Genomic DNA, 21,972 nt, shown 5'->3' on the forward strand with positions numbered 1-21,972 from the left:
GCCTGGTCCCTCCTGTCTGTTGCAAGAAGGCTCACTATCCTACAGTTTTATTGTATAAAAAATGGGCTACTGTCTCCTTTCTTCTTTCCCTAAATCAGGCAAATGCCCTAGCTTCACTCCTTTTCAGCTAGCCATCAGATAAGGATTACTCCCACAGTGCAAGTAACAAAAGAAGTAGAGTTGCGTGAATCTGCCTGAGGTCCCCATGTCCCCATGATACAGACCCACCAGCACCTGTTCATCATGTTATCTACGCAACTGGCACTTCTTTTCCATATTTGAAAAGTCTGTTCCTTGTCCTATCTGCCATGACAGAGACTCCATCTGAAAACCAGAACTTCTGTGTCCTTCCTTCTAGGTTTCCTGAGCCACTGAGCACACAGCACGAATCCTCATAGAATCTAGGATCCAGAAGGGAAGCAATGACCAAGAGGTAGCACTGCACCCCAGGCAGTGAGGCTCAGGTGAACCCAAGGTCTTGCCTCCCATTTAAAGTGGATTTGAGGAGCATTAGCATTCCAGCTTCCTGCCAGTGCCTCCAGGCCTTGTGCTTGTTGAAACAGTGGTCCCTGTTCTCTAGATTTCAAAAACCCTTTCTCTCTTCTGAAAGAAGAACTGTCAGCCTCTCCAGCAAGCCCAACTCTCCTGAGAAATGACAGAAGAGTTCTAAGATTAGGGAAAAGAGGGAGGAAGGATGAAGGGTGAAATAATACCTTTGAGTCAGATTAAATCTTGGGAGGAAGAATCTAGAAGGAGAGGCTATTGAATAGAATAATAGAATGACATTGTCTGGTATTAAAACCTACCAGTTCTTCTTGTACATTAGGTTTGGGGTTGGTTTCTGCTTTTCTGCCTGGTTCAGAGTCACCCCTGCTGCTGTGGGCATGACCAACCCTACCCAGCAGTGGCTAAGTCTTGGCCCTTCCCAGTATAGCCCAAGAGGGAGGAAGGAGCCTTCAGTGGGTGGCTGACTGTGCATGTTCCAGTCCCCACCCTGATGAAACAGAATGAATGAAACCATGCTGACCCTGGCCCATCCCAGACATGCTCATTTGTACCCTTCTCTGAGGGTGAAGAAGAGCCATGGCAGAGAACTAAATGGGGCATATTTGTTCTGGTGCTGACCAGTGCTTGTGGATGGCCTCCCTGGCCTCCAGCAGAAGTTATGAGTCCTGCTCCCGGCCCCACAGCACTTCCAATCTGGTTTCCCAGAGAAATCAGCATCGTGCCATAGAAGGTGCCCTGCTTGCTCAAAGCTGTGGTGGGAAGAAAAGGACAGGCGAGTAAAGCAGAAAAAAGCGGGTGAGTCAGTGAGGTACAGTTCTTCCTTCCATTCATGAGCCAGAGTCAAAGGCACTGTTGGCTGGGGAACAACAGCAAGCAGAAGACAGACAAAATCTGCATCCTCACCCTGGCTCTGCTCCTGCAAAGCCTCAGTCTCCTCATCTAGAGACTGTGAATGAAGACACCTTCCCTGGCTGTCTCCCAGGGTGGTTGTGAGAATTAAAATGGCATCATTTCCTGAGCATAATGAGAAACAGAGCTGTACTCTTTCTAGCGAGCAGAGAAAGGACTGTATATATACCAGAACATTGAAATACTTGGTACAAATAGTACATGTTTCGGGAGAAAGAATGCTGATTCTGTGGAATTCAAGGAGGCTTCAGGAAGGCAGTAGGACTTGGAGGGAAAGAGGCTCTTGTGCTGGTGGAGGAGCCCAGGGAACATTCCAGCAGGGCAAAGACCAGATGAAGATGGGTGCAAGCACCTTGCATACAATGGCACCAAACCAAGCTGGCCCCATGTGGCATATACCAGAGATGAAGAGGAGAGCTGAATGCCTGGCCCCGAGTATTCACTGAGTGGAAATGGAATGGGAGTTTGGATGAGTAGAGTGAAAGCAAATCACAGGGGCCTCGGGAGGTGGGCCTCGGGTTTTGTGTGGAGCAGGACAGTGATGTGACTTGATAAAATGGTACTGAGGGAAGGTTCCCCTAGTAGACGAGAGAATCAGGTAAGGACTTCAAGAACCCCTCCTGTGTGGGCCCCCCACTCCACTCCCCACAGTCCACAACATGATGATGCATCCTTGTTGTAAAGCTCAGTTTATTTTTTCTAAGCAAAAGAAACCTTAGGAAACTCCACTTAAACCCCCAGCAAAGGCTTGAAAACTGCCAATAATGAGCAACTCTTAGTGTCTCAAAGCAGCCAGGCCACTTTAGAATTGTTTCTTATGTTAGGGCAAAAATCTTCACCCCCCAGTTATTCTTTGATGCCTTATCCTTGTAGAACTACTCTAACCAGGCAATATCTTCCCCTGAAGTGAAAAGACTCCAAATATTTGAGGAGGCCAATGAGGCCTCCTAACCTACCTTATCTAGATTAAACCTTTCTAATTTTTCCCAGAACATGACATACCACCCTTCACCATCCCAGAAGTTCTCTACCTGAGAACTTCACCTCTGGCTGCTGCCCCTCAGGAACATGATCCTGAGCTCTGAACCCCATCCTAACAGGATCTAACTGATGCAGAGGAAGGGATCGCCCCTTTCCTGGGTCTTTGCCCAAACGGAGCAGAAAGGAGGAACATAATAACTGCAGACCTCCAGCAGGCAGAGCTGGGAGATTAATCCAAGTAAAGGACTTGCCACAGAGGAGGGCGAGTTGACTGATACTCTGACAGCAGCCCATAAACTCATTGATGAAATGGCGGGGCTGAAGAGGCACCATGGGGTTGGGAGCTAAAGTGACTCACTTCACATAAATGCCACTAATGGAGGCAGCCTAGAAATTTAAGGCAGTAACTTCCTTGCATGCAGGAGGAGAAAGCAAGGTTAAGACCCTTCCATAGAGGCAATGCTCCTTACCCAAGGCGGCTACCGCTCTGTGGGTAACCACATCTTTCGAGATTGTGCTGGGCCCCTGGAGGTTCTCCTGGCAGGATCTGACCTGGGTCAAAATTATCTCCAGCAGCAGAAAACAATGAAGGGGAAGCAGAGCCCAAGAGAAAAGAGAACATGAGAGTGAATTGTGAGCTCTCTATAGCCTTTGTAAACAGCAGTGAGCAAGGTGCAAAGTGTAAAACTCACCCACAGTGGAACTTTTAAATTCCGGGGTGAGCTCAACTATGATATTCCAGGGTGGACTTTCATTCTCTCTGTGATGTAAGTGGGTGGCAAGTGAGGAAGGTGGCAGCACTGGATGGTGGAAAGAGGACTGTTCCTTTATCACCAACTAGCCTTGTGAGCCTGGGCACACCACTGACCTTCTCTGGACCTTAATATTCTCACCTGTAAAATGAAGGCTACCCCTTCTAGCCCTGCAATGCCGGTAGAATTCAGATCTCACTCTGCAGTGAAGAAACTGAGCCACCAGAGAGTGAAGTACCTTGTCCAAGGTCACAGAGCTCCAAAGTGGCAAAGACAGGTTGCAGACTCAAGCCACCTGGCACCAGAACCCATGCTCCTAACCATGCTGCTCTACTTACTGCCTCCCCCTCTTTGTCCAGAAGAGCTGACAGGGAGGCCCTGGGCAGGATTATGAAATAAGTGGCTTCTCCCAAGAACCTCCACCTGTACTTTCTGCTCCTCTTCTCCTCTCAGTGATCCAGACACATCTGCACGGCTCTCTAGTCCTCTCTTATGATTAGGGAAGGAGTTCATAAATTCATGCAATATACATAACAGCCAAGAGGGGAGACTTAGCATAGCATCTACCACAGTTCAAATGCTGGATCTTATTAGCTGCTTTCTTTGAATAAATGACTTAATTCCCTAAGCCTCAATTTCCTGTTCTATAAAATGGGAGCATATAATGGGAACATATAATCCCTCATAGGGTTATTTGAGGCTTGAATCATTTAGATATGTAAAGTCCATGAAAGAGTAGCCATTATGTAATGACTGATCAAAAAACTGTTACTTAATACTACTAGTATTAAGATAGAAATGACTGATACTACTATTACACATCCAAAAGTATTTGCACTCTGAGGGTACAAGACCCTAAAATGAAGAATGACCAGTAGACATCAATGGCCTGGGTTGAAGAGGGATTGGAGACACAAATCTTCTCTGTCCCTTTTATATCAAAGCACATGGGGGACCAGCTACTGCTAAATCAGGCGTTTGAGACTAGAATAATGTCCTTCTTCCAGCCTAAAATTACTTTGTGACTAAAAGAATTGAGCTTCCAAAGAGAACTTACACAGAAAGGCCACCTTCATCTATGTCCAGAAGATCCCATCTCAACTCCGGTGGCTTTGGTGAGCTCTGTTTTCCATGGGGATGTCCATGCTTTCCTGTGTGATCAGATGTCCTCTTTCCCCCAACATGCCTAGGGCCTGAACATGTTCCACACTGTCCTGCCTCCCCTAATGAAAGTGGGGAAGGGTGGGGGAGGAAGGAGGGCCATGAGCCAAAGTTCAGACATCTGTTTGATGTACCTGAACTTCCTTCCCCTGCCTTCTCCTGCCACTGCCCACCTCCCCTTACCTGAGTCGATACCTGACTCAGTGGCGCCACAATTGTGGAGAGAAACTTTCTGCTTGGGAACACTGTTTAGAGCCTGCTGAGAGCACAACGACCCTGGTTTTCTTCTTTGGATTATGGCTGCAGATCAAGGGCAGGCATTTATGCCTCCTCCCAGTTTATAGCAGTAATAATAATTATGAAGATGGCGCATCATGCTTATATTGTGCCTTTTTAATAAGGCCACTTTGTTTGGCTTCTTAATATTTAATCCTGCTTTATATTTACTTTCTGATGCCTTAACATCAACTGGGTTTTAATTGCTTATGTGGAAGAAGCCTTGCTGGGCCTTGGCTGGCATGAAGCTTCTGAGAAGGCTCTGGAGGCTGTGGCACCTTTCTCTGTGATCTTTTAACACAGACCGTCTGCCATGGCTGGGCTCCATTTTGCTTTCTCTCTCATCATCTCTTCATTCTTTTCTATAATCTACGTTTCTCCTCTCCTCCCTTTTTTTCCCTTAGAAGAGACCTACAATCCGTCATCTAATTTAATTTATTAATGTAAAAGATGAAGACAATTAGACCCCAAATCATCATGTGATTTGTACAAGATTTGGAGCTATTTTGTGGCAAGGCCAAGGCAAGGATCATCTTTGGCATTTCCTAGACTCATGGTACTAGGGAGATTCATAAATCTCTGAGCTGGATAAAGGCTGAGACTATACTTGGCCATTTTTGATCTATCAAACTGTATAGAAACCTAGTAAAGGGCAGCCCAGGTGGCTCAGCGGTTTAGTGCCGCCTTCAGCCCAGGGCCTGATCCTGGAGACCTGGGATTGTGTCCCACGTCGGGCTCCCTGCATGGAGCCTGCTTCTCCCTCTGCCTGTGTCTCTGCCCCTCTCTCTCTCCTCTCTGTGTTTCTCATGAATACATCTCACTTGGCAGTGGGATGCTACTATCTACCTTGCTGTGGACCAGAGGGCTACATCAGTCTTTCTCCTGATAGAAAACAGATAGACTTGTAAAGTAGGTGATTTAAGAAGAGGTTAATAAAAAGATGCAGGAAGTTTTAAGGAAGTCAACAAGGAATGATGGAGTACCCTAGGGATAGTACCAGTGGGCCTGCTGGAAGGACTTGAAGGGACAAAGTGAAGGAGCAGTTTCCAGAAATTAGAAAAAGTAGCTATGAGGAGAGGGTCACATAATCAGACCCGTGGTCTTTAGCAACAAGAGGCATCCATACCAGCCCTGCATGCAGTATGAGGGAAATAAATACCTCAGCTTCACTTTCCTCAGGCCTCATATACATCCTACTGGCACTTCCCATTAGTCAACGCAGCACAAAGCCCTAGCCTAAGAGAAGTTGTTGATGTAGTTTACAAAGGTCAGCCTATTAGAGTACAAGTCATAGCAGAGAGGGATGAAGGATGATCTGAAGGACAAACCCTCAAGATGTCCAGCTTATAGGAGAGCCCCTAAAACTCCATTAAAGATAAAAAGTGTTATTATTATTATAGTTCCAAATCTAATACTACTAGGATCTGAAAGGGAGTCCAAAGAATTCTGATATAAAGATTCTGGCCTTGAGAAAATTATAACTTAGGGAGATAAATCTAATACTCATAAACTATAAGAAAAACAGATTAAAATTAGTTGGTAATATTAGCAAATACTTATAGCACTCACCATTTTACAAAGCTTTTGTAAGTATTATTTCACTTAATCCTTACTAGAACTTCATGAGCTAAATAGTATCATTAATCTCTTTTTACATATAGAGAAACCTCAGAAAGGTTAAATAACTTACCTGTTTCAGGGCTAGGAGAAGATGGAACTAAAACTTGAATTCACATTTTATTTTTAAATTCTCGTGGATCCCAATGTTCCCGGAGCTCAGAAGAGGGGACTCTGTGGCAGTGGGTGGTCACAAAAGGCTCCGCAAATGAGAACCGGGCCTCCAGGAATGGATGAAATTTGACTAGTTGAGGAGTCAGCCCGCCTTTTTTCTGAAGGGTCAGTTAATAGTTGTTTTAGGCTTTGCCAGCTGCATGGAGCCTCTATTGCAACCACTCAGTTCTTCTGCTGTAGTGTGAAAGCAGCTGCAGACAATACATAAGCAAAAGGGCATGGCTATGTTCCAGTAAAACTTTATTTACAAAACAAGTAGCAGTCCGGATTTGGTCCAAGGGCTATTTTTTCTTGACCCCTTGACTATTGTCCCATAGTTCTGTAAGCCAGAAGTCCGATATCAAGGCATCAGCAGGCTTGGTTCCTTCTGAGAGGCATGACGGAGGGACGGGCTCCAGGTCTCTCTCTATGGCTTGTAGATGGCCATCTTCTCCCTGTATCTTCACGTTGTCTTCTCTGTGTGTGTCTGTGTCCAGATTTCTTCTTCTGATCAGAATACCAGTCACATTGGTTTAGAACCTGCCCTTGTTATCTCATTTTTATTTTAATTACCTTTTTAAAGACCCTTTCTCTAAACAGAGCTGCACTCTAAAATACAGGGGCTAGGACTTCATATGAATTTCTGAGGGGCACACTCAGCCATCACACATACATGGAGCCAGACTATAGGAGCTTTAGATTCCAGATTGGAGTCAGTGGGGTAGGAAATTAGGAATACTTTTGCATGTTAGTCATAACTCTGATTAGTACTTATTAGTATTAGTATTATTAGTATAATACCACTCATATACAGAAAAGATAATAAAGTAGGCATCTTCCAATTAAATGACAAATTGTTTCATTCATCCCAAGAGAGCGTGGAAGCCTGAGCAACTGGATCCCAGTAGTCTGGCAGACCCAGGAATCAGCCCATTGGCTCCATACAGCATTCCACAGCACTGGAGAAGGTCAGGTTGGGTGAGAAATGCCCTCCGCATCTTGGGCTTCTGACACCCCTACCGCTGCCGGGGATGTCTGGCCCTGATGCACCAACCCTCTCTCAACAAAAGGAGATAAAAGATTGATAGCAGTTGATGAGTAACGAGGCTGCCAGCTAAATTCCAGAATGAAGACTGGGCATTTTTCTTAGCAGATCTTGAGAGAGGACAGCTATTCCTGCTGAAAGTCACAACAGAACATTGCAAAGCCCCGTTCCTGGGATAGTATCAAAGCCCTTTGGGTGACCAAAGATTTCAGAACGAGGCAGATTTCTCCATTTCTCCCAGGTCCATTCCTCATTCCCTTACGTGGAGCTTTGTTCTATTGTCACCCAGTCAATTGTGATGCATAAAAATATCTAAGGCAGACAGCCTCAAGAAGCAAGACCAGATATTTTATGTGTGGATTGTTCTTCACGTATCTCCCCTAATCCTTGTGGTAGGAAAAAAAAAGAAGCAGGAGGAAAAAGAGAGTAAAGGAAAAGATACCAAAGAGATTTTGCTTACCGTTTACTTTGTGAATTGATTGCTAACTAATCTTAGTGACTTTCATTTTCTTTATCAAAACTAACATTGGTCTTACTCTCAAACCTTGATAAGAGCACCTTTTGGAGTCATTTTTTATGCATGTGGATGAGTATGGCCATCTTTGGGGATACATATTACATCATGGTAGCTAACTGAAGTTCTAATTTCTTTTTATGGAAAGCATGAGTGATAACACACTGGGACAACCTGGAGCAGATTCACCACTTGGAGGTTTGTTTTAAGTGGTTTGAGGAACTGACTAGAGACATTCGTTTTACAGAGAACTCTGTTGACCACAGCTTTGGAAAAGCGGGCCAACTAATCTGTGCAACCATGCTTTCAAAGCACTATCTGGTGTTTAATGAAGGATTCTTAAATTTTAGTAAATAAACCATCAGAGGGTTTGCAAACCCAAATGTACTCGGAACTGCCAATCTTCACCATGGCTTAGATCTAGTGCTCCTCCAGCATAATTCATATGATTTCCAGACTTAGGAGATTATCCCATATAGGAAATGGCTTTTTATAATCCCCCCAGAATCCACACGACTATTCTCCAAGCAGTCAGAGGAGACATTGGTTGCTGTGAGACAAGAACTAGCTCCCTTGAGATGCAGAAATCATCTACTAAGCACTATTCAAACAAGAGTTGCCACCAAGAGAAAATATTTTGGAGAGAGAAGTCTTAATTCAAGATATAATCAGTTGTTGGTGAGATGGAGTCAACACAACTCATTGTAGCAGTTGTGATATTACTAAAAATGTAATTATGTCATACACCACCTGCAATGGCAGCTGTTAATTTCTCTTTCAGGAAAATCTCATTTTCTTTGGAAATCTCAGCAGAAGTCAAGGAACAGGACAGCGAGATTTGATGTATATTACCTGCTAACAATGAAGTTAGAAAGTTAGAAAACTAGCTTCTTCTCTAGCATTCTTTCTCAGTAAAATCCTTCCTAAATCATTCAAGAGGCACATGTCATTCTGTAGAGGGCATGTTATTATGACACAGTCAGCAGAGAAGCAGACATCAAGCTTCAGTTTACAAGCACCAAGAGAGTTGCCTTTAGGGGAGAGGTTCTTTGCCATCTTTCTGCTTTAATTTCCAGCCAGTTCATCATCTGAGTGGCCAAAGAAAGAGGCAGGGTCTCCAGCTTATCCACCAAAAAAGAGTCTAGCATTTATAATTCTCATCTTTCAACAGTTTGGGCACTAGATTCCAAGAAGGAATCCAAGTTCGTGTCTCTAGGGCAACAAATCCCTTAAAGAATCAACTATGATCCTGCTGCCTAACCTCTTAATAATAGGAACACAAACTGCATTTTCACCCATCTTATTCTCTTAGGTATTTTCAGGATAAACTATCACAAATTGACACTAATATGTTAATGTACTGCTCCTTCCTTGTGAGATATTTTTCATTTCAGCAAGGAACCTTCAGATATACGGCTTGACCCCAAAAAAGCGAATCTGGCAACACTATTGCATACTCTTAAGAGAGATGATTTATGTGCTCTTCAAATCACTTGCCAAGTCGGTGGCTGCCAACTTTGCCCACATAAAAGACCTGGTCAAATTCAGTTATATACCAAACAGCCATGTTTTTATCAAGCTCTTTCTATTGTTTTTAAAGTCATCATGCAGTTATTTCTGAAATCAAACAGTATGGGGCAATATTGATACCAAAGCCAGAAGCTGAATAATGCTTCTGTTGTTTAGCAGGTCACAATGTTCTGAGCTTTCCATCACTGGCCAGGGCTCCTATTCTCCCAGACAACCATGTGAGCAGCCAAAAACTTGGTAACTGACAGCCTCATGTTGACCTTTACACCTCCAAACAAAAGGTCGCTTATGAGATGCTCATATAAGTGACTTATATTAAATTGAGATCTATCTTTTGCTAGAAAGCAAATTGGAACCAAGCCATTCATTTCAGCTCCTGACCCTCAGTGCTTTCTTCATATAGGATTTTTGAGAAGTGTCTTATTCCTCTGTATTAAGCTTTGTATTTTAAAGATGTGTGTTTGGGACATGGCCCTTTACCTAGGTTAAAAATAAGACTGATCCTTTTCTATCAGGAACCAGTCTTCAGAATCCTCACTAACAAGCAGTGTTCAAGGATGCTCACTAAACATGATCCAAGTTTCAGGGGAATAGAGAAGCACCTAAACACTTGGATTGGCCTTCCCTTCATGCCCTTTCCTGGAACTGATGGGGCAACTTACCCATTCCTCATCACATTACATGTTTCATTCCTAAGTGGTAGCAGATTTCCCACCTCATTAATAAGTCGTGACTAAACTGCACTCACCGCTTATCCCCAGCACCCCTGTAGAGGTCTGGCAGAGGTGCATTTCATGCTAGTTTTGCCAAGCAGAGTGGGAAAATTCTCTTTCTCTGGAATTAGATAAAGCATTTAACATCCAGAACTCAAAGTCTACTGCAAAATACAGAGCTCCTCCTCTTCCATTTGTGGTAATCAGCATCTATACAATCTCCCTAGCACCCTATTCTTCAACTATAGCCCAGAGCCAAAAGAAGCTTACAGAATTCTTCTCCCTTATACATCAAGCTCCTCAAAAGACTAATTGTAGATAAGCAATTGAGCAATTGCTTTGCCTGTTTAAACTGATTAATACATATATGTTTTGGATATGACCAGGTCTGAAACACTTAGTGGGTCTTTATTGAATGGGACTGGATAGTTGAACTGGACAAAGGGGCAAGTAGATCTGTGGACTTTCCATCTGCAAGTGGTATGATCTGAGTGTAAGTGGTAAGAGAGGGTGGATTCACTACAGGTGAGGAAGAGGTCAAGTCATCGGGCCATTTGGTCAGTGTGAAGGGAAGCACCAATGCTATAGTTTGATTGTAGCAGTTTACCCGACTGGAGCCTGTAAAAGGTGCACCTCCCCAGGGAGGCAACAGGGATGAATGATGGCCTCTCCCAAGAAGCTCTTCCCTCAAAGCCACTAACTAGATAGACCAGTGTAGACTAAAGCTTCTGCTGGAGTAATTCCTTTTTCTTAGGGTCTATCATTTGTTTTTTGTCATTAATTCATGTGATTTGGGGTTTTGGTTCTACTTTGTTATGTTTTCTTATGTGTTTTGGTTTATTGCTTTTTATAATTTTCTTAGTTTATGTTCAGAGATGAAAATGGATGTTCTATGTGAAAGCTGAGTTCCTTGTTTCTTTCTTTTGCCCTTGGCTGACTGCATGCTCTCTATTGATGTCTTGTTCCTGGTTCTTGACACTGACCATCTTGTCTGTGAAAGGAGGCACTCCAGCGGGCTTGCTTGATCAGAAGAAAGGGAAGTTTGCTTGGTTTAGTCACTCCACAGAAACCCATGGTAATGTTCCCCTGTGCTTTACGTGTGTAAATGTGCATTGGTACATACCAGACTGGATGGGAGGGCATTTTTCTCAATGGCTTGTGATGCGGTGGTCATCAATGTGTGTGTGTGTGTGTGTGTGTGTGTGTGTGTGTGTGTGTCTATAAGGGATGGTAATTTGTCTGCCTCAAAGCCACTATCTTATCATCTCTTCATATGTATGAAGTCAGCGGACATGACAATCAGCAGCAGCTATTCCTTGATGGAACCCTTCTTTTGGATAGTGCCAACCAAGATTAAGGTCACTGTAGATGCCACCTTGGTACTGATACAGGCAGTTCCTTTATTTAGGAGATGATATAGTTCTTCTAAAGCCTAGGCCCACCCATTCTTAATTTGGTTGTCTTTCTAAGCTTAGTACCACCACCATCATACCACTCCACTAACACATAAGGGGCTTTCTGGGAGCAAAGTGTCACAAAGTCAGAGCTCTTTAATTTTGTTTTTTAAAGATTTATTTGTGTGTTTATTTGTGGTGTAGGGGAGAGCAGAGAGAAGGGGGAGAATTCCAGGCAGACTCTGCACTGAGCACAGAGCCCAATGCTGGGCTCAATCTCACAACCCTGAGATCATGATCTGAGCCAAAACCAAGAGTTGGATGCTTAACTGACTGAGCCATCCAGATGCTCCAGAGCTCTTTAACTTTAAACAATGTTGCCTGAAGAGTTAAAGTAACCTTAGGTCAGAGATGGCCAGAGACAGATGGATTGAAAGACTGAAGACTCTTCAACTGTATGACTTCCTCCTTAGTGTGGGTGGAGCAAGGAATCTGGCAAGCTCTGAAGGTGCTGTCTTCCCAACTCCTAGTGCTAAAAGCATCCCTAGGGTCTAGGCTCACACACCAACTCCCTCAGACCTCGGGCTATGGAGTGTAAATGCTATGAAACTCAACACCACCATTTGGCTATTCACCATGCTCCTATGATTATTCCAGAGCCTCATCTCTGGATTTGGCTATAGGAACCTCATCTTATCTTAAGGTAGAGTAGGGAACTAGTCAACAGAGGGCCAATCAAGATGACCGTGGTGCAGGGGGTCATGACATTTGTGCTCCCAACCAAGTCCTACCCCAAATACGCTGTGTGAACTTCCCTTCCCTAAACCTCACTTTCCTATAAACTGAAGGGAACATTTAGAGCTAGGTAATATCTAAAGTCTCATCCAGTGCCTACCTTATTTGAAATGGCATCTAGATTTCTTTTTACCCAACTGTATTAAAAAGGAGTCCTAGGGTAGAGAGGTCTCTCATACATGACAGTCAAACATATGGTAAGTCATGGGCTTTCTATTTGGATCTTGCATGTTTCTGAAATGAGTCTCTTCTCACCCACCCATCTTGTCTTCACCCAGAAGAAAAGAACCTTGGAAAATTTCCATCCAATAACATTACCCATATAAGCACTAAAAGTTTTTCCTGGGCTAGGGGACTCATACGTGGTGTTGCATCACCTGATGCCACACCCTCACTAACTGCAGATTCTGTGGCTGTAGAGGATTAGTGATTTTCTCACCATTCAAGGAGTTCTGTTCTTCAAGGAGAATGGAACCAGGACCAATGCTATAATGGCCACTCTGAAGAACAAGGGTTACCAAAAATAAAACTCACTGTTGTGCCATATTAAAAGGGTAAGAGAAGGGAAGAGGAAGAGCTCTCTTAAGCGAAACTTCCGTTTACATTTTTAAAATAATAATAAAATAATGTTTCTCTAAGCCACTACATCGGGTTCCAAGCTAGAAAATTCCTGCCACCATGGAAATGCAGCCCATTGCTGCCTTGGGGAGGGAGTAGAGATTGACCAGACAGATTGGCACCAGTGGAATTAGATGGTTTATATCCCCAGTCAGCCTGCTGGGGTAGGAACATCAGGATTGCTGGAAGGGGAAGTGACATCTCGGTCTACCTGCAGTCTATTTTCAAATCACATTTAAACTTAATTGGTGGATTCCACAGTTATGCTCCTCATTCCTGGTGTCTGCAGTGCGACTTTGAATCTTAGTACCTGATTCTGGTAATAGTCCTCTATTTCAAGCTCCCTATTTCAGATACCATCCTAGATGGAACCAACTTAGGACCCAGTGTGTACTACAAGAAATGGGGCAGTCTTCCACTCCATCTAGGACTTCATGAGGCAACAAAAACATCCTTCCTACAAACAAGCTGGACCCTAAGTTTGGGGATGAAACCTCTTAGAATTGGTGGGTGGAGAAAAAAGCAAAATAAAATACCTTCATGAAAGCTTCTCTTTTTATGGCTAGTAGCAGACGCAAATGGAAAAGCTTACACAGCTTTTCTGAGGGCACAGAGATGAGGGTAGGAAAGGATTCAATGGTCAGTATTTTCAGGAAGTAAGCTCCATCAGTAAACTCACCCTAGACAAGCAGCAGGCATGACGGTCAAGGAAATCCCCAAACTTGGCCATGGCAGTGCCAGTGCCCCAACCTACTCACAGCAGTACTGCTGCCCCCCACTAACAGAAGCTGCTAAGCCTCTCCTCCTCCCAAGCAGCACACAGTCTTGGGACCGGGTGTTTTGAAAACTAATGTTCTTCTCTCCCCTTTCCTCCCCACCCTCAATGCCTTGTTCTGCATCCCTTTGACTCTTGTAGTGAGCATGCCCACAAGCGAGACCGAGTCTGTCAACACCGAAAACGTGGCTGGAGGTGACATCGAGGGAGAGAACTGCGGGGCCAGACTGGCGTGAGTAGGCACAGAGAGCCCAGGGAATGGGGCTTTTCCAGGGGTGCGGGCCGGGATGCTGTGTCTTGACGTCAGAGTAGGTTGGCCCATCATGAGTGTGGCAGAGATCAGAGAAACAGAAAGCTCAAGCAGTGACTTGTGTGGGAAAAGAGGGCCCTGGGTTGAGTATAGCTCGTAAGCAAGGGGAGGAGTCTTAACACTGAGACCAGTCTCCAGTTCTGTACTCCAGTGAGGATCTGACTCAGGATTTTGAACCCTTGTCCGTTACATCAGAGAAAGACAGGACAGGGGTAGGGGACAGAGAGGGGAGGTTGGGAGTGGCTCCAAAGTGGCTTCTTCCCAGCCCATCTCACCCACTGTCACATGAGGCACCTTTGTGAGGGTCCCTGGGTCCTTCTAACCACCTTTTCCATTCTGGTAAATGTGACCTGAAGAAGAGTAAACAGGTAAGAAAATACCTTGGGATATAATCAACATGTTAGTTCTTTTCTGCAACTCTAGTTACCCACCTAGTGAAGGGAAACAGAGATGCCTCAGGAGCAAATTGAGTCAATTCAAAATTCACCTGTTATTAGTCTGGAACATGGCCAACCTCCTCCAAAAGAAGCTCCAGCCTAGATGCCCACAGCTTCTCTTCCCCTGGGCCAGACCCCAGGCCTCAGGCTTCAGGGAGCTGACTGGCCCAGGACTGAGCTACATGCACAGAGGAACAGTTCACATTTGAACTATCACAATCACCCATTTTTTATCTTAAAAAATGAAACCAGTCGTCCCTGGGAAACGTTCCCCAACCAAAAAAATGGTGGGGACAAAATAGTTTAATTGCTAAAATAAGCAAACTGCTAGTTCTATTACCAGCATCTCAGCAGAGTCCAAAGATTAAAGTCAGATTCTGTCAGGGATTTACATTGACCTCGGGCTTGAGGCCTCCTGGAGCATTCAGGGACTGCTTTGGGACGTGGAGCCTGCTTTTTCTATTGGCTTGGTGGTGCAAGAACTGTAAACTCACGCCAGTCACTGAAAGGCACTGCATACAGAAAGCTCTAAGTAGGACCAGTCCCAAATAAAATTAGTTTTTAAATCGCTCCATCAGTGGAACAGCATCTTATTTTACCCTTCTTCCCCAAAATGACTCAATAGTCTGAGCAAACCCCAACCCTTTTAAAAAGATTCTCTGTAGGTAGGTCTGAACACAAACCTTGCCAGCTTTGAGAATGGTCTCCAGAAAGGGGAAGAAAAAACAAGGCTTAGGAACAGACCAGCCCTTACAATTTCTATTGCCAGGGTACACGGGGATTTCAGTATCATTCATTCTGACAGTGGCACCAGGGAGTCTGCACTGCAGATTTCTCGGCATCATTGGGAAACAATTATTGTCAAAATGTTGTTAAAATACAGGGCTAATTACATTTTTAAACAGAAGTCCAAGCCTTTTTCTCTTCTCCCTTTGGAACCATACGAAGCAAGCACTCAGGTTTTTGCAAATGGGCCCCTGCATACCTTCTAATTCTGTCAGTCCTTTCTGTGGTCTTGCCACCAAGAAGGGTTGTAGAAAAGATGGTGGAAGATCCTGCATACCCCAAGTTGCAAACCAGGAGGGACCAGGGAAATTCCTAGCCCTAGGAAGCCACTTGAAAGTACATTTCAGGAGAACATGAAGATCTGTTGGAAGAAGAACATGATTATTCTCCAGCGAGGGAAGCTGGTACCTCTAGTATATCTGTCATTTCCTTGAGGACACATTCTGCAGACTGGAAGAACTCTATAGAAATGGTCCCTGTTAGTCTTATGAATATCCACATTCATGCATCTACTCTGGCATATAAAATGCCTAGACACAGTGCCAGGATTTTATCTGGTGTAGAAGTGACATTAAACAAGTAAATAAGTTGGGATGTCCAGGTGGCTCAGTGGTTGAGCGTCTGCTTTCAGCTCAGGGCATGATCCCAGGGTCCTGGGATCAAGTTCCACATTAGGCTTCCTGCGTGGAGCCTGCTTCTCCCTCTGCCTATGTCTCTGCCTCTGTGTGTGTGTGTCTCTCATAAATAAATAAAATATTTTAAAAATAAAAAAATAAACAAGTAAATAAGTCATAAAAATAGAGACAAGGGTTAAGAAGGAAAAGTAGCTATAATGTAGGGTCAATAACAGGCTAGTTAGGAAATCATTGTTTTTAAAGATTTTATTTATTTATTCATGAGAGAAACAGAGAGAAAGACAGAGACACAGGTAGAGGGAGAAGCAGGTTCCCTGCAGGGAGCCCAATGCGGGACTCATCCCAGGACCCCAGGATCATGCTCTGAGCCAAAGGCAGACACTCAACCACTGAGCCACCCAGGTGCCTCAGGAAACAATATTTTGAAGAATTCAATTTAAGCTGAGAACTGAAGAGTGAACATACATTATTGAGGTGAAGAGCAAGGAAAAGTGTTCTAGTCCAAGGCAACAGTGTTTTAAACTCTTAGATGAAAGAACTGAGAGGCCAGTGCAGCAGGCCAGCACATGTGGGGGGCGTGGGAGAGATGAGGCTAGAGATGGAACATGGCCTGGTAGGCCCCTAATGATCTTTGTCTATATCACAAAACTATGAGAAATTACAAGAACATGGAGCTAGCTAGGGAGGTTAATCAGATTAGTTTTGCATTCTTGAAGGATTACTTGGATGTCAGGGAAAGAATGGATAGAAGCAAGGCCAACAGGGAACATAGCACAAAACAGTGCAGCAGCCTCGATAGCAATTACGGAGGTGTGAGATGATGCTGGCTCAGGCTAGAGTCACCCATGGAGATGAAGAAAGTGGCTAGGTTAATTGTGGATTCTGGAGCCACACCCTACAAGACTTGTTTGTGAGAGCTGGAGTCTTAGTGAAGGATAGGGGTGGGAAAGAGCTAGCATAGAGCACTTATTCCAGAAGTGAGGCCATGAAAGGGAGAGGGGAAAATAAGATGATAGAAAAAGAGGCAGCAATGGCCAAGTGATGGCTTATTTCCCATCATAATAAACTCTGGGACAGTCTTCATAGCAGAGAAGTGACCAGTGAAGGAGGGGAGGGGGCTAAAGATGCCTGAATGGAAATGAGTGATTATAGCAAGACATTGCCTAAAAAGAGGGGGAGATGGACTTCAAAGACACAATTAGAGACACTAGATTTACACAGGATGAAGGAGTTCCTTATCTCTTGGACTAAATGGAAGATAGGAAAAGAGACCTGCCATCAGGAGTCCTGGGGTCAAGTCCCAAGTCAGCCACCAACTAGCCATGTGACCTCAACCAAAGCAGTTCCCATCTGAGTCTTGATCTCACCCTCTGACACAAAAGAGTTGGCTTGATTATTGGCTCAGGGTGCTCCTAGCAGAGGCCCACAACTCCTGGGAACTGCCTGAAGGGGCTACTACAGAAGGGGGCCACTTTCACGTCTTTTACATATTGGGACTCCATGTAAGATTTCATATGAATGAAATATTCTACAACCCAATAAATTGCAAACCATAGATCCAGGTGATATCTAAGGATCCTTTCCAGACTCTCAAATTGTACAGTTCTATAAAGAATATAGAATCAGAAATAGGCTCTGATACAGAGAGTCAATGATAGGAGTCATACCAAATTACCTGTCATCTCATCACAGAAAGTGGAGGTTAGGTGTCCTAGGAACCTGAAGAACAGTACACAAGATTCAAACTAGTGAGTCACCAAGAAGTCACTAAAAGATCACTGAGTAGTGCTGAAGCCACAGTGGAGCCTGACATCATAAATGTGAAGGCAGCCTCGCAAAATGATTTGACATATTTTTTGGCAGGCTGCATAGCCCAGAAGCACTAAAAACAGACAGCAGTGTGAACCAGGGTGGCAATTTAGCTAGGCAGGCAAAGTAGAAGTCCCAGGCAGTGTGTTGAGGGCAACATTGATATGACAGTGGGACCAAACCAAGAACTAGAAGTTAAGCCTGAATGATGAGGAAGACCCATTGAGGGAAAAGATGGGGTTCAGAAGAAGAGCAGGAGGATGAATAGAGAAGGAGACTCTGGCCAGAATGTGGAGCAACTGACTTCAGCACCCAGTTGTTGAAGCAGTGCTCTGCGATGACAAGATCCATTACTCTCCAGTAATAACAGCTGTGGACAGTGCTGAAGTTGTGGTGTCAAGGAGGTTGAGTCAGATGTGTGTCAGCCTAGATGGTGACCGCAGTGCCATCTGACTTATGTTGGAGGCAAATTGGGACAATTCAAGGAGATACTGTTTCATATCACAGGTAGTAAACATATTGTGCTCATTACTCTAAGAAAGGGAGAAAAGCTGAAATATAAATAGGCCTCCAAGAAGTAAGTTAAGCGAATGAAAGGAGTTTGGGGGGTGTCTCTAATTTTGAACATTAATATCAACAAAGAAAATCATGGTTCCCCAGAAGATTTGTCTTGGAGACCTGGGCAGAGAAAGTATCTCGGGTTGAAGCAAATTTAGGTCCAACCCAGTAGGATTGCTCTGATGGTTGTGTGAGTTACTTTCTCTACCTCCTTGCTCTTCTTCAAGAAGCCTTCTAAAAACACGAAGTAGGAATTGTACCTCTCTAGAACAATAATGATAGAAAAAGCCAAGAAGATTTCTAAGCAAATTTGCATGCCCCATTGGGGTTTGGAGAAGCCAGTGCTTCTAGTCTTCTGAGGAGTCTGAAGTGGTTTAAAAAGCAGTAGGAGGAAGCATCTGCCACACATCAGCCAGCCCAGGGTGTGGAGTGGGGGGCCATGACACCAGGTCCCATGTGCTCCTCAGTTTGCTTACTCACACAGTGAGATGGACCAATGTTCCAAACTCTGAGCCAGTGGTTATTTCCCAAGAGGTGAGACTGCTGAACAATGGGGTCCCTCTGTTTTCATGAAGTGGGGTCCTACAGTTGACTCCCACCTCTATAAAGTAGTATGGAGGAATCCAGACACTTGGGCTTTACAGAGTTCTAACCTCAGCTCTCCATGAGCTGGGGTTTCCCCTGTCTCCAGACACTTGCCACTTGAGCAATACCCTCTCTTTCTTAAGTAGGGGTGCTTAAGTAATGTACTTAAAGGGGGATGAACATTTCTGACCTAGTGAACCTAAAATCATGCTCACAATCTCCTGAGATTAGCAACAACAAAATCAGTCTTCGAGTGTTGTGTCAAGGGTTATACATCAGGACTTGTAACTACATGGAAAAGAAAATTCTGCCCCATTTCCTCCTGTTTAGAATATGCCAGAATGCCAAGGAAGGTCCTATAACTCATGACTATGCTGGAACTAGGATCAGGACCTCATTTCCAAAAGCCATCTCAGTTCTGATCCCCCTCTATCCATGTCCCAGAGTCATTTCTCTGGGAGATATGAATTTAGATTTTGACAACCCACTTTTGCTTATGACCCACTTGGCCTGAGAGGAAAGAGGACATAGTCTGCATTAAAGGACACCCCAGAAAGGATCACTGAGACATTTCTGAGAGAAGGCCTAGGGCTGGGCAGGCTTTGTAGACAGAGTCACGAGACTAAAGGCCTCGGTCATCCACTTTGGTTCATGCCTAACAAGAAAGACAGTCAACTGTCTGAAAGTAAGCCTAGTGAAGACCCTAAAGGTCCCCAGGCTCAGCATGGCCCTGCTGGGGAAGAGAGGACCCCAATTTCCCATCAACCAATTAGCATCTGGAAAACGTTTGTTTCCCCCATTAAACTGTAGCTCTAAATAAAAATGCTACTCTTGGGTCCTGCCCCCCCCCCCCCCCGCACATGCTTTGTTAGCATGTGATTAAACACTCCAGCCCTAGCAGGCAGTCTTGGGGATAGGAAAAGGTTATTAGCTAACGGTTCAAAGCAGTAAAGGCACTTGGCTAGGATTCTCAGTGCCCCAGAGATATAATTATCTCATGCACGGTGGCTTTGCCACCTGTCACATCTTCTAGTTTAATTTTTTTTAATAAAAAATAATGAGAGGGGTTGTTTTCTTGCCATGTGACAAGAGCTCACTTTGTGCTGAGCTGGAACAACACAGGCTCACAGCAGTTGCCTCCTGAACTCCTGCTCCTGTTTTCACTCTGCATCTTTGTCTCCCTACTGGTGTCTCCATCACTTTCTTCATCTCTAACTTGCCTTATGCATCCCTCTGTGTGTCCATCTGAGCATGGGTGCTCCACCTGCAGTCTCTCCTGTTCACACCCTGAACATCAAAGCCTTTTCTGACACATTGCCTTCAATTGTTTTGTCTCAAGTACTTACATTCCCTACCCCTCCCCTTCTTCCCTCTCTCTCACCCCTTCTCTCTCTCTCTCTCTCTATCTCTATCTCTCTCTCTCTCTCTCTCTCTCTCCTCTTTCTCTTCTCCCAGCCTCTTCCTCTTCCTAGTTTTCCCTGGACCCTCTGACATGAACTCAGCAGCCTCAGGGCCTCTCTGGAGCATCTACCTTTCCAGTGCACCTCTTTCCCCACCCCATGACCCTTTCAGTCACGCCTGCCCTGTGCTTTTGCCCAGAAGTCCTCCACATCTTCAAGGCTGCACATGACTGTCAGCTTCCTTTGTTTCTGTCAGGACCTGTGGCTGTTCATTTAGGCCCAGTTACAGCCTTCAGGCCAGGACTGTAGTGGCCTCTCAGTTCCAAGTTGGCTCCTTTTGCTTATCTTTACCTCATACCCCAGCATTGGCCAGGCTCCTGTTCGGACAGCAGTGGGGTCTGTGATGACATGTTCTTCCCTGTGGCCTTCCTCTCCTCCATGGCTCTTGTCAAAGTGTAGCTTTCCCAACACATGGCCTAACCTGACTTCATGGGACCTGCTGTGCAGATGCTGTGTGCCACATGGTGCCCTGCCTCTCTAGAGACCATTGGTTCCACTTAGAAAATAACAGATTTGTAGACTTGTCAGCTGGGCCTGCCCCTAGTTTCCATGTTCATACACATAAATACACCAAGAGATGCTCACAAATAGAGTTCTGTCTCCAGAGTTGTTCTGCTTCACTCCACACATCTGTCCGGCACACATTTCTAGTCGCCTAGGGCCATCAAACTTCTCTGGGATTGCTGGACATCTTTTTTTTTTTTTTTTTGCTGGACATCTTTTAAATGGAAGAATATGTGTATGTGTCACTTGATAATGTCTTGTTTTTCTCTTTCAGCCACCGGATTTCTAAATCAAAGTTCAGGTGAGTAAAATGCATGTTCTTTCTTACTGCACACGAGCTCTCTCCCAGGCTACACTTTTGGGTAGCCCAAGGTAACACCTTCTAAGGAGGAAACTGCTCTCTTTTGTATAACTACCAAGAAAAGGCTTTTAGATCAGATCCTGCATATAATTCAGGTGTTGTTATCTGTTGCATTTTCTTTGCTGGTCTTTTTGGAAAGCACCATCCCTAGGAGGTTGTGAGACCTACTGTGTCTTCCTTATAAGATGAAGTCCAGTTAAAATAAATATAATGTGGACACTTGCTACTGTTCTTGCCTACTTCATGTTTATGGAACACAGTAAGAAAGGAACATTAAGGATTATGGATAGCACATAGGATCATGACACTATTCTGCTTCTGCATCTTCCACGGGACCCATGGTCTTCAGCCTCTGGTCTACATTTCCAGCCTCTCCTCCTGCACTCCCCTTCACATATTCTTTGTTCCAACCACATGGAACTTCTTGCAGTCACCAGAACGTTCCCTGTCCTCTCAGATATCAAGGCCTTTCCATGTAACCCTTCTTCTACCTGAATCATTGTGTCCACATGTCTTCATCTGGAGAATTCAGGTTTTTGTTAAGAACCTCAAATGTTACTGCACCTACACCTTCTGCGAACTCTACAGGAAAATTGCTCGCCTCCTTTCATTCCTTTAGTGCTTTTCTCATACCTCTGTCAGAGCACTTAGCATACTATACTCCAATTATTGCCTCACAGGCTTCAATAGTCTCTGCATGCCTCAGACAGATTCCTAGAGAACCTAGCTAAGTGCCTGTCCAGGGGCTGTCCATACATATATGTTGAATGGATTAATGAATGGATTT

The 21,972-nt window shown here is 44.5% G+C and overlaps 1 protein-coding gene across 40 annotated transcripts in view; it reads left to right on the forward strand.

Annotated features, from left to right (window-relative positions):
* The window catches only part of CACNA1C (calcium voltage-gated channel subunit alpha1 C), a 746,135-nt gene that overhangs the window by 571,151 nt on the left and 153,012 nt on the right, over nt 1-21,972 (forward strand). For 25 of the 40 annotated variants that reach the window (XM_077871652.1, XM_077871660.1, XM_077871667.1 and 22 more), the window contains exons 10-11: nt 13,882-13,972; nt 21,099-21,125. In XM_077871652.1, the coding sequence (XP_077727778.1) occupies nt 13,882-13,972; nt 21,099-21,125 (118 nt within the window). Of the gene's footprint in view, nt 1-11,158; nt 11,234-13,881; nt 13,973-21,098; nt 21,126-21,972 lie in introns of all 40 variants that reach the window. The other 15 variants (XM_077871648.1, XM_077871650.1, XM_077871649.1 and 12 more) reach the window with 1 other exon arrangement.

Source organism: Canis aureus, chromosome 25 (genome assembly GCF_053574225.1).
Source record: "Canis aureus isolate CA01 chromosome 25, VMU_Caureus_v.1.0, whole genome shotgun sequence".
Classification (NCBI taxonomy): Eukaryota; Metazoa; Chordata; class Mammalia; order Carnivora; family Canidae; genus Canis; species Canis aureus.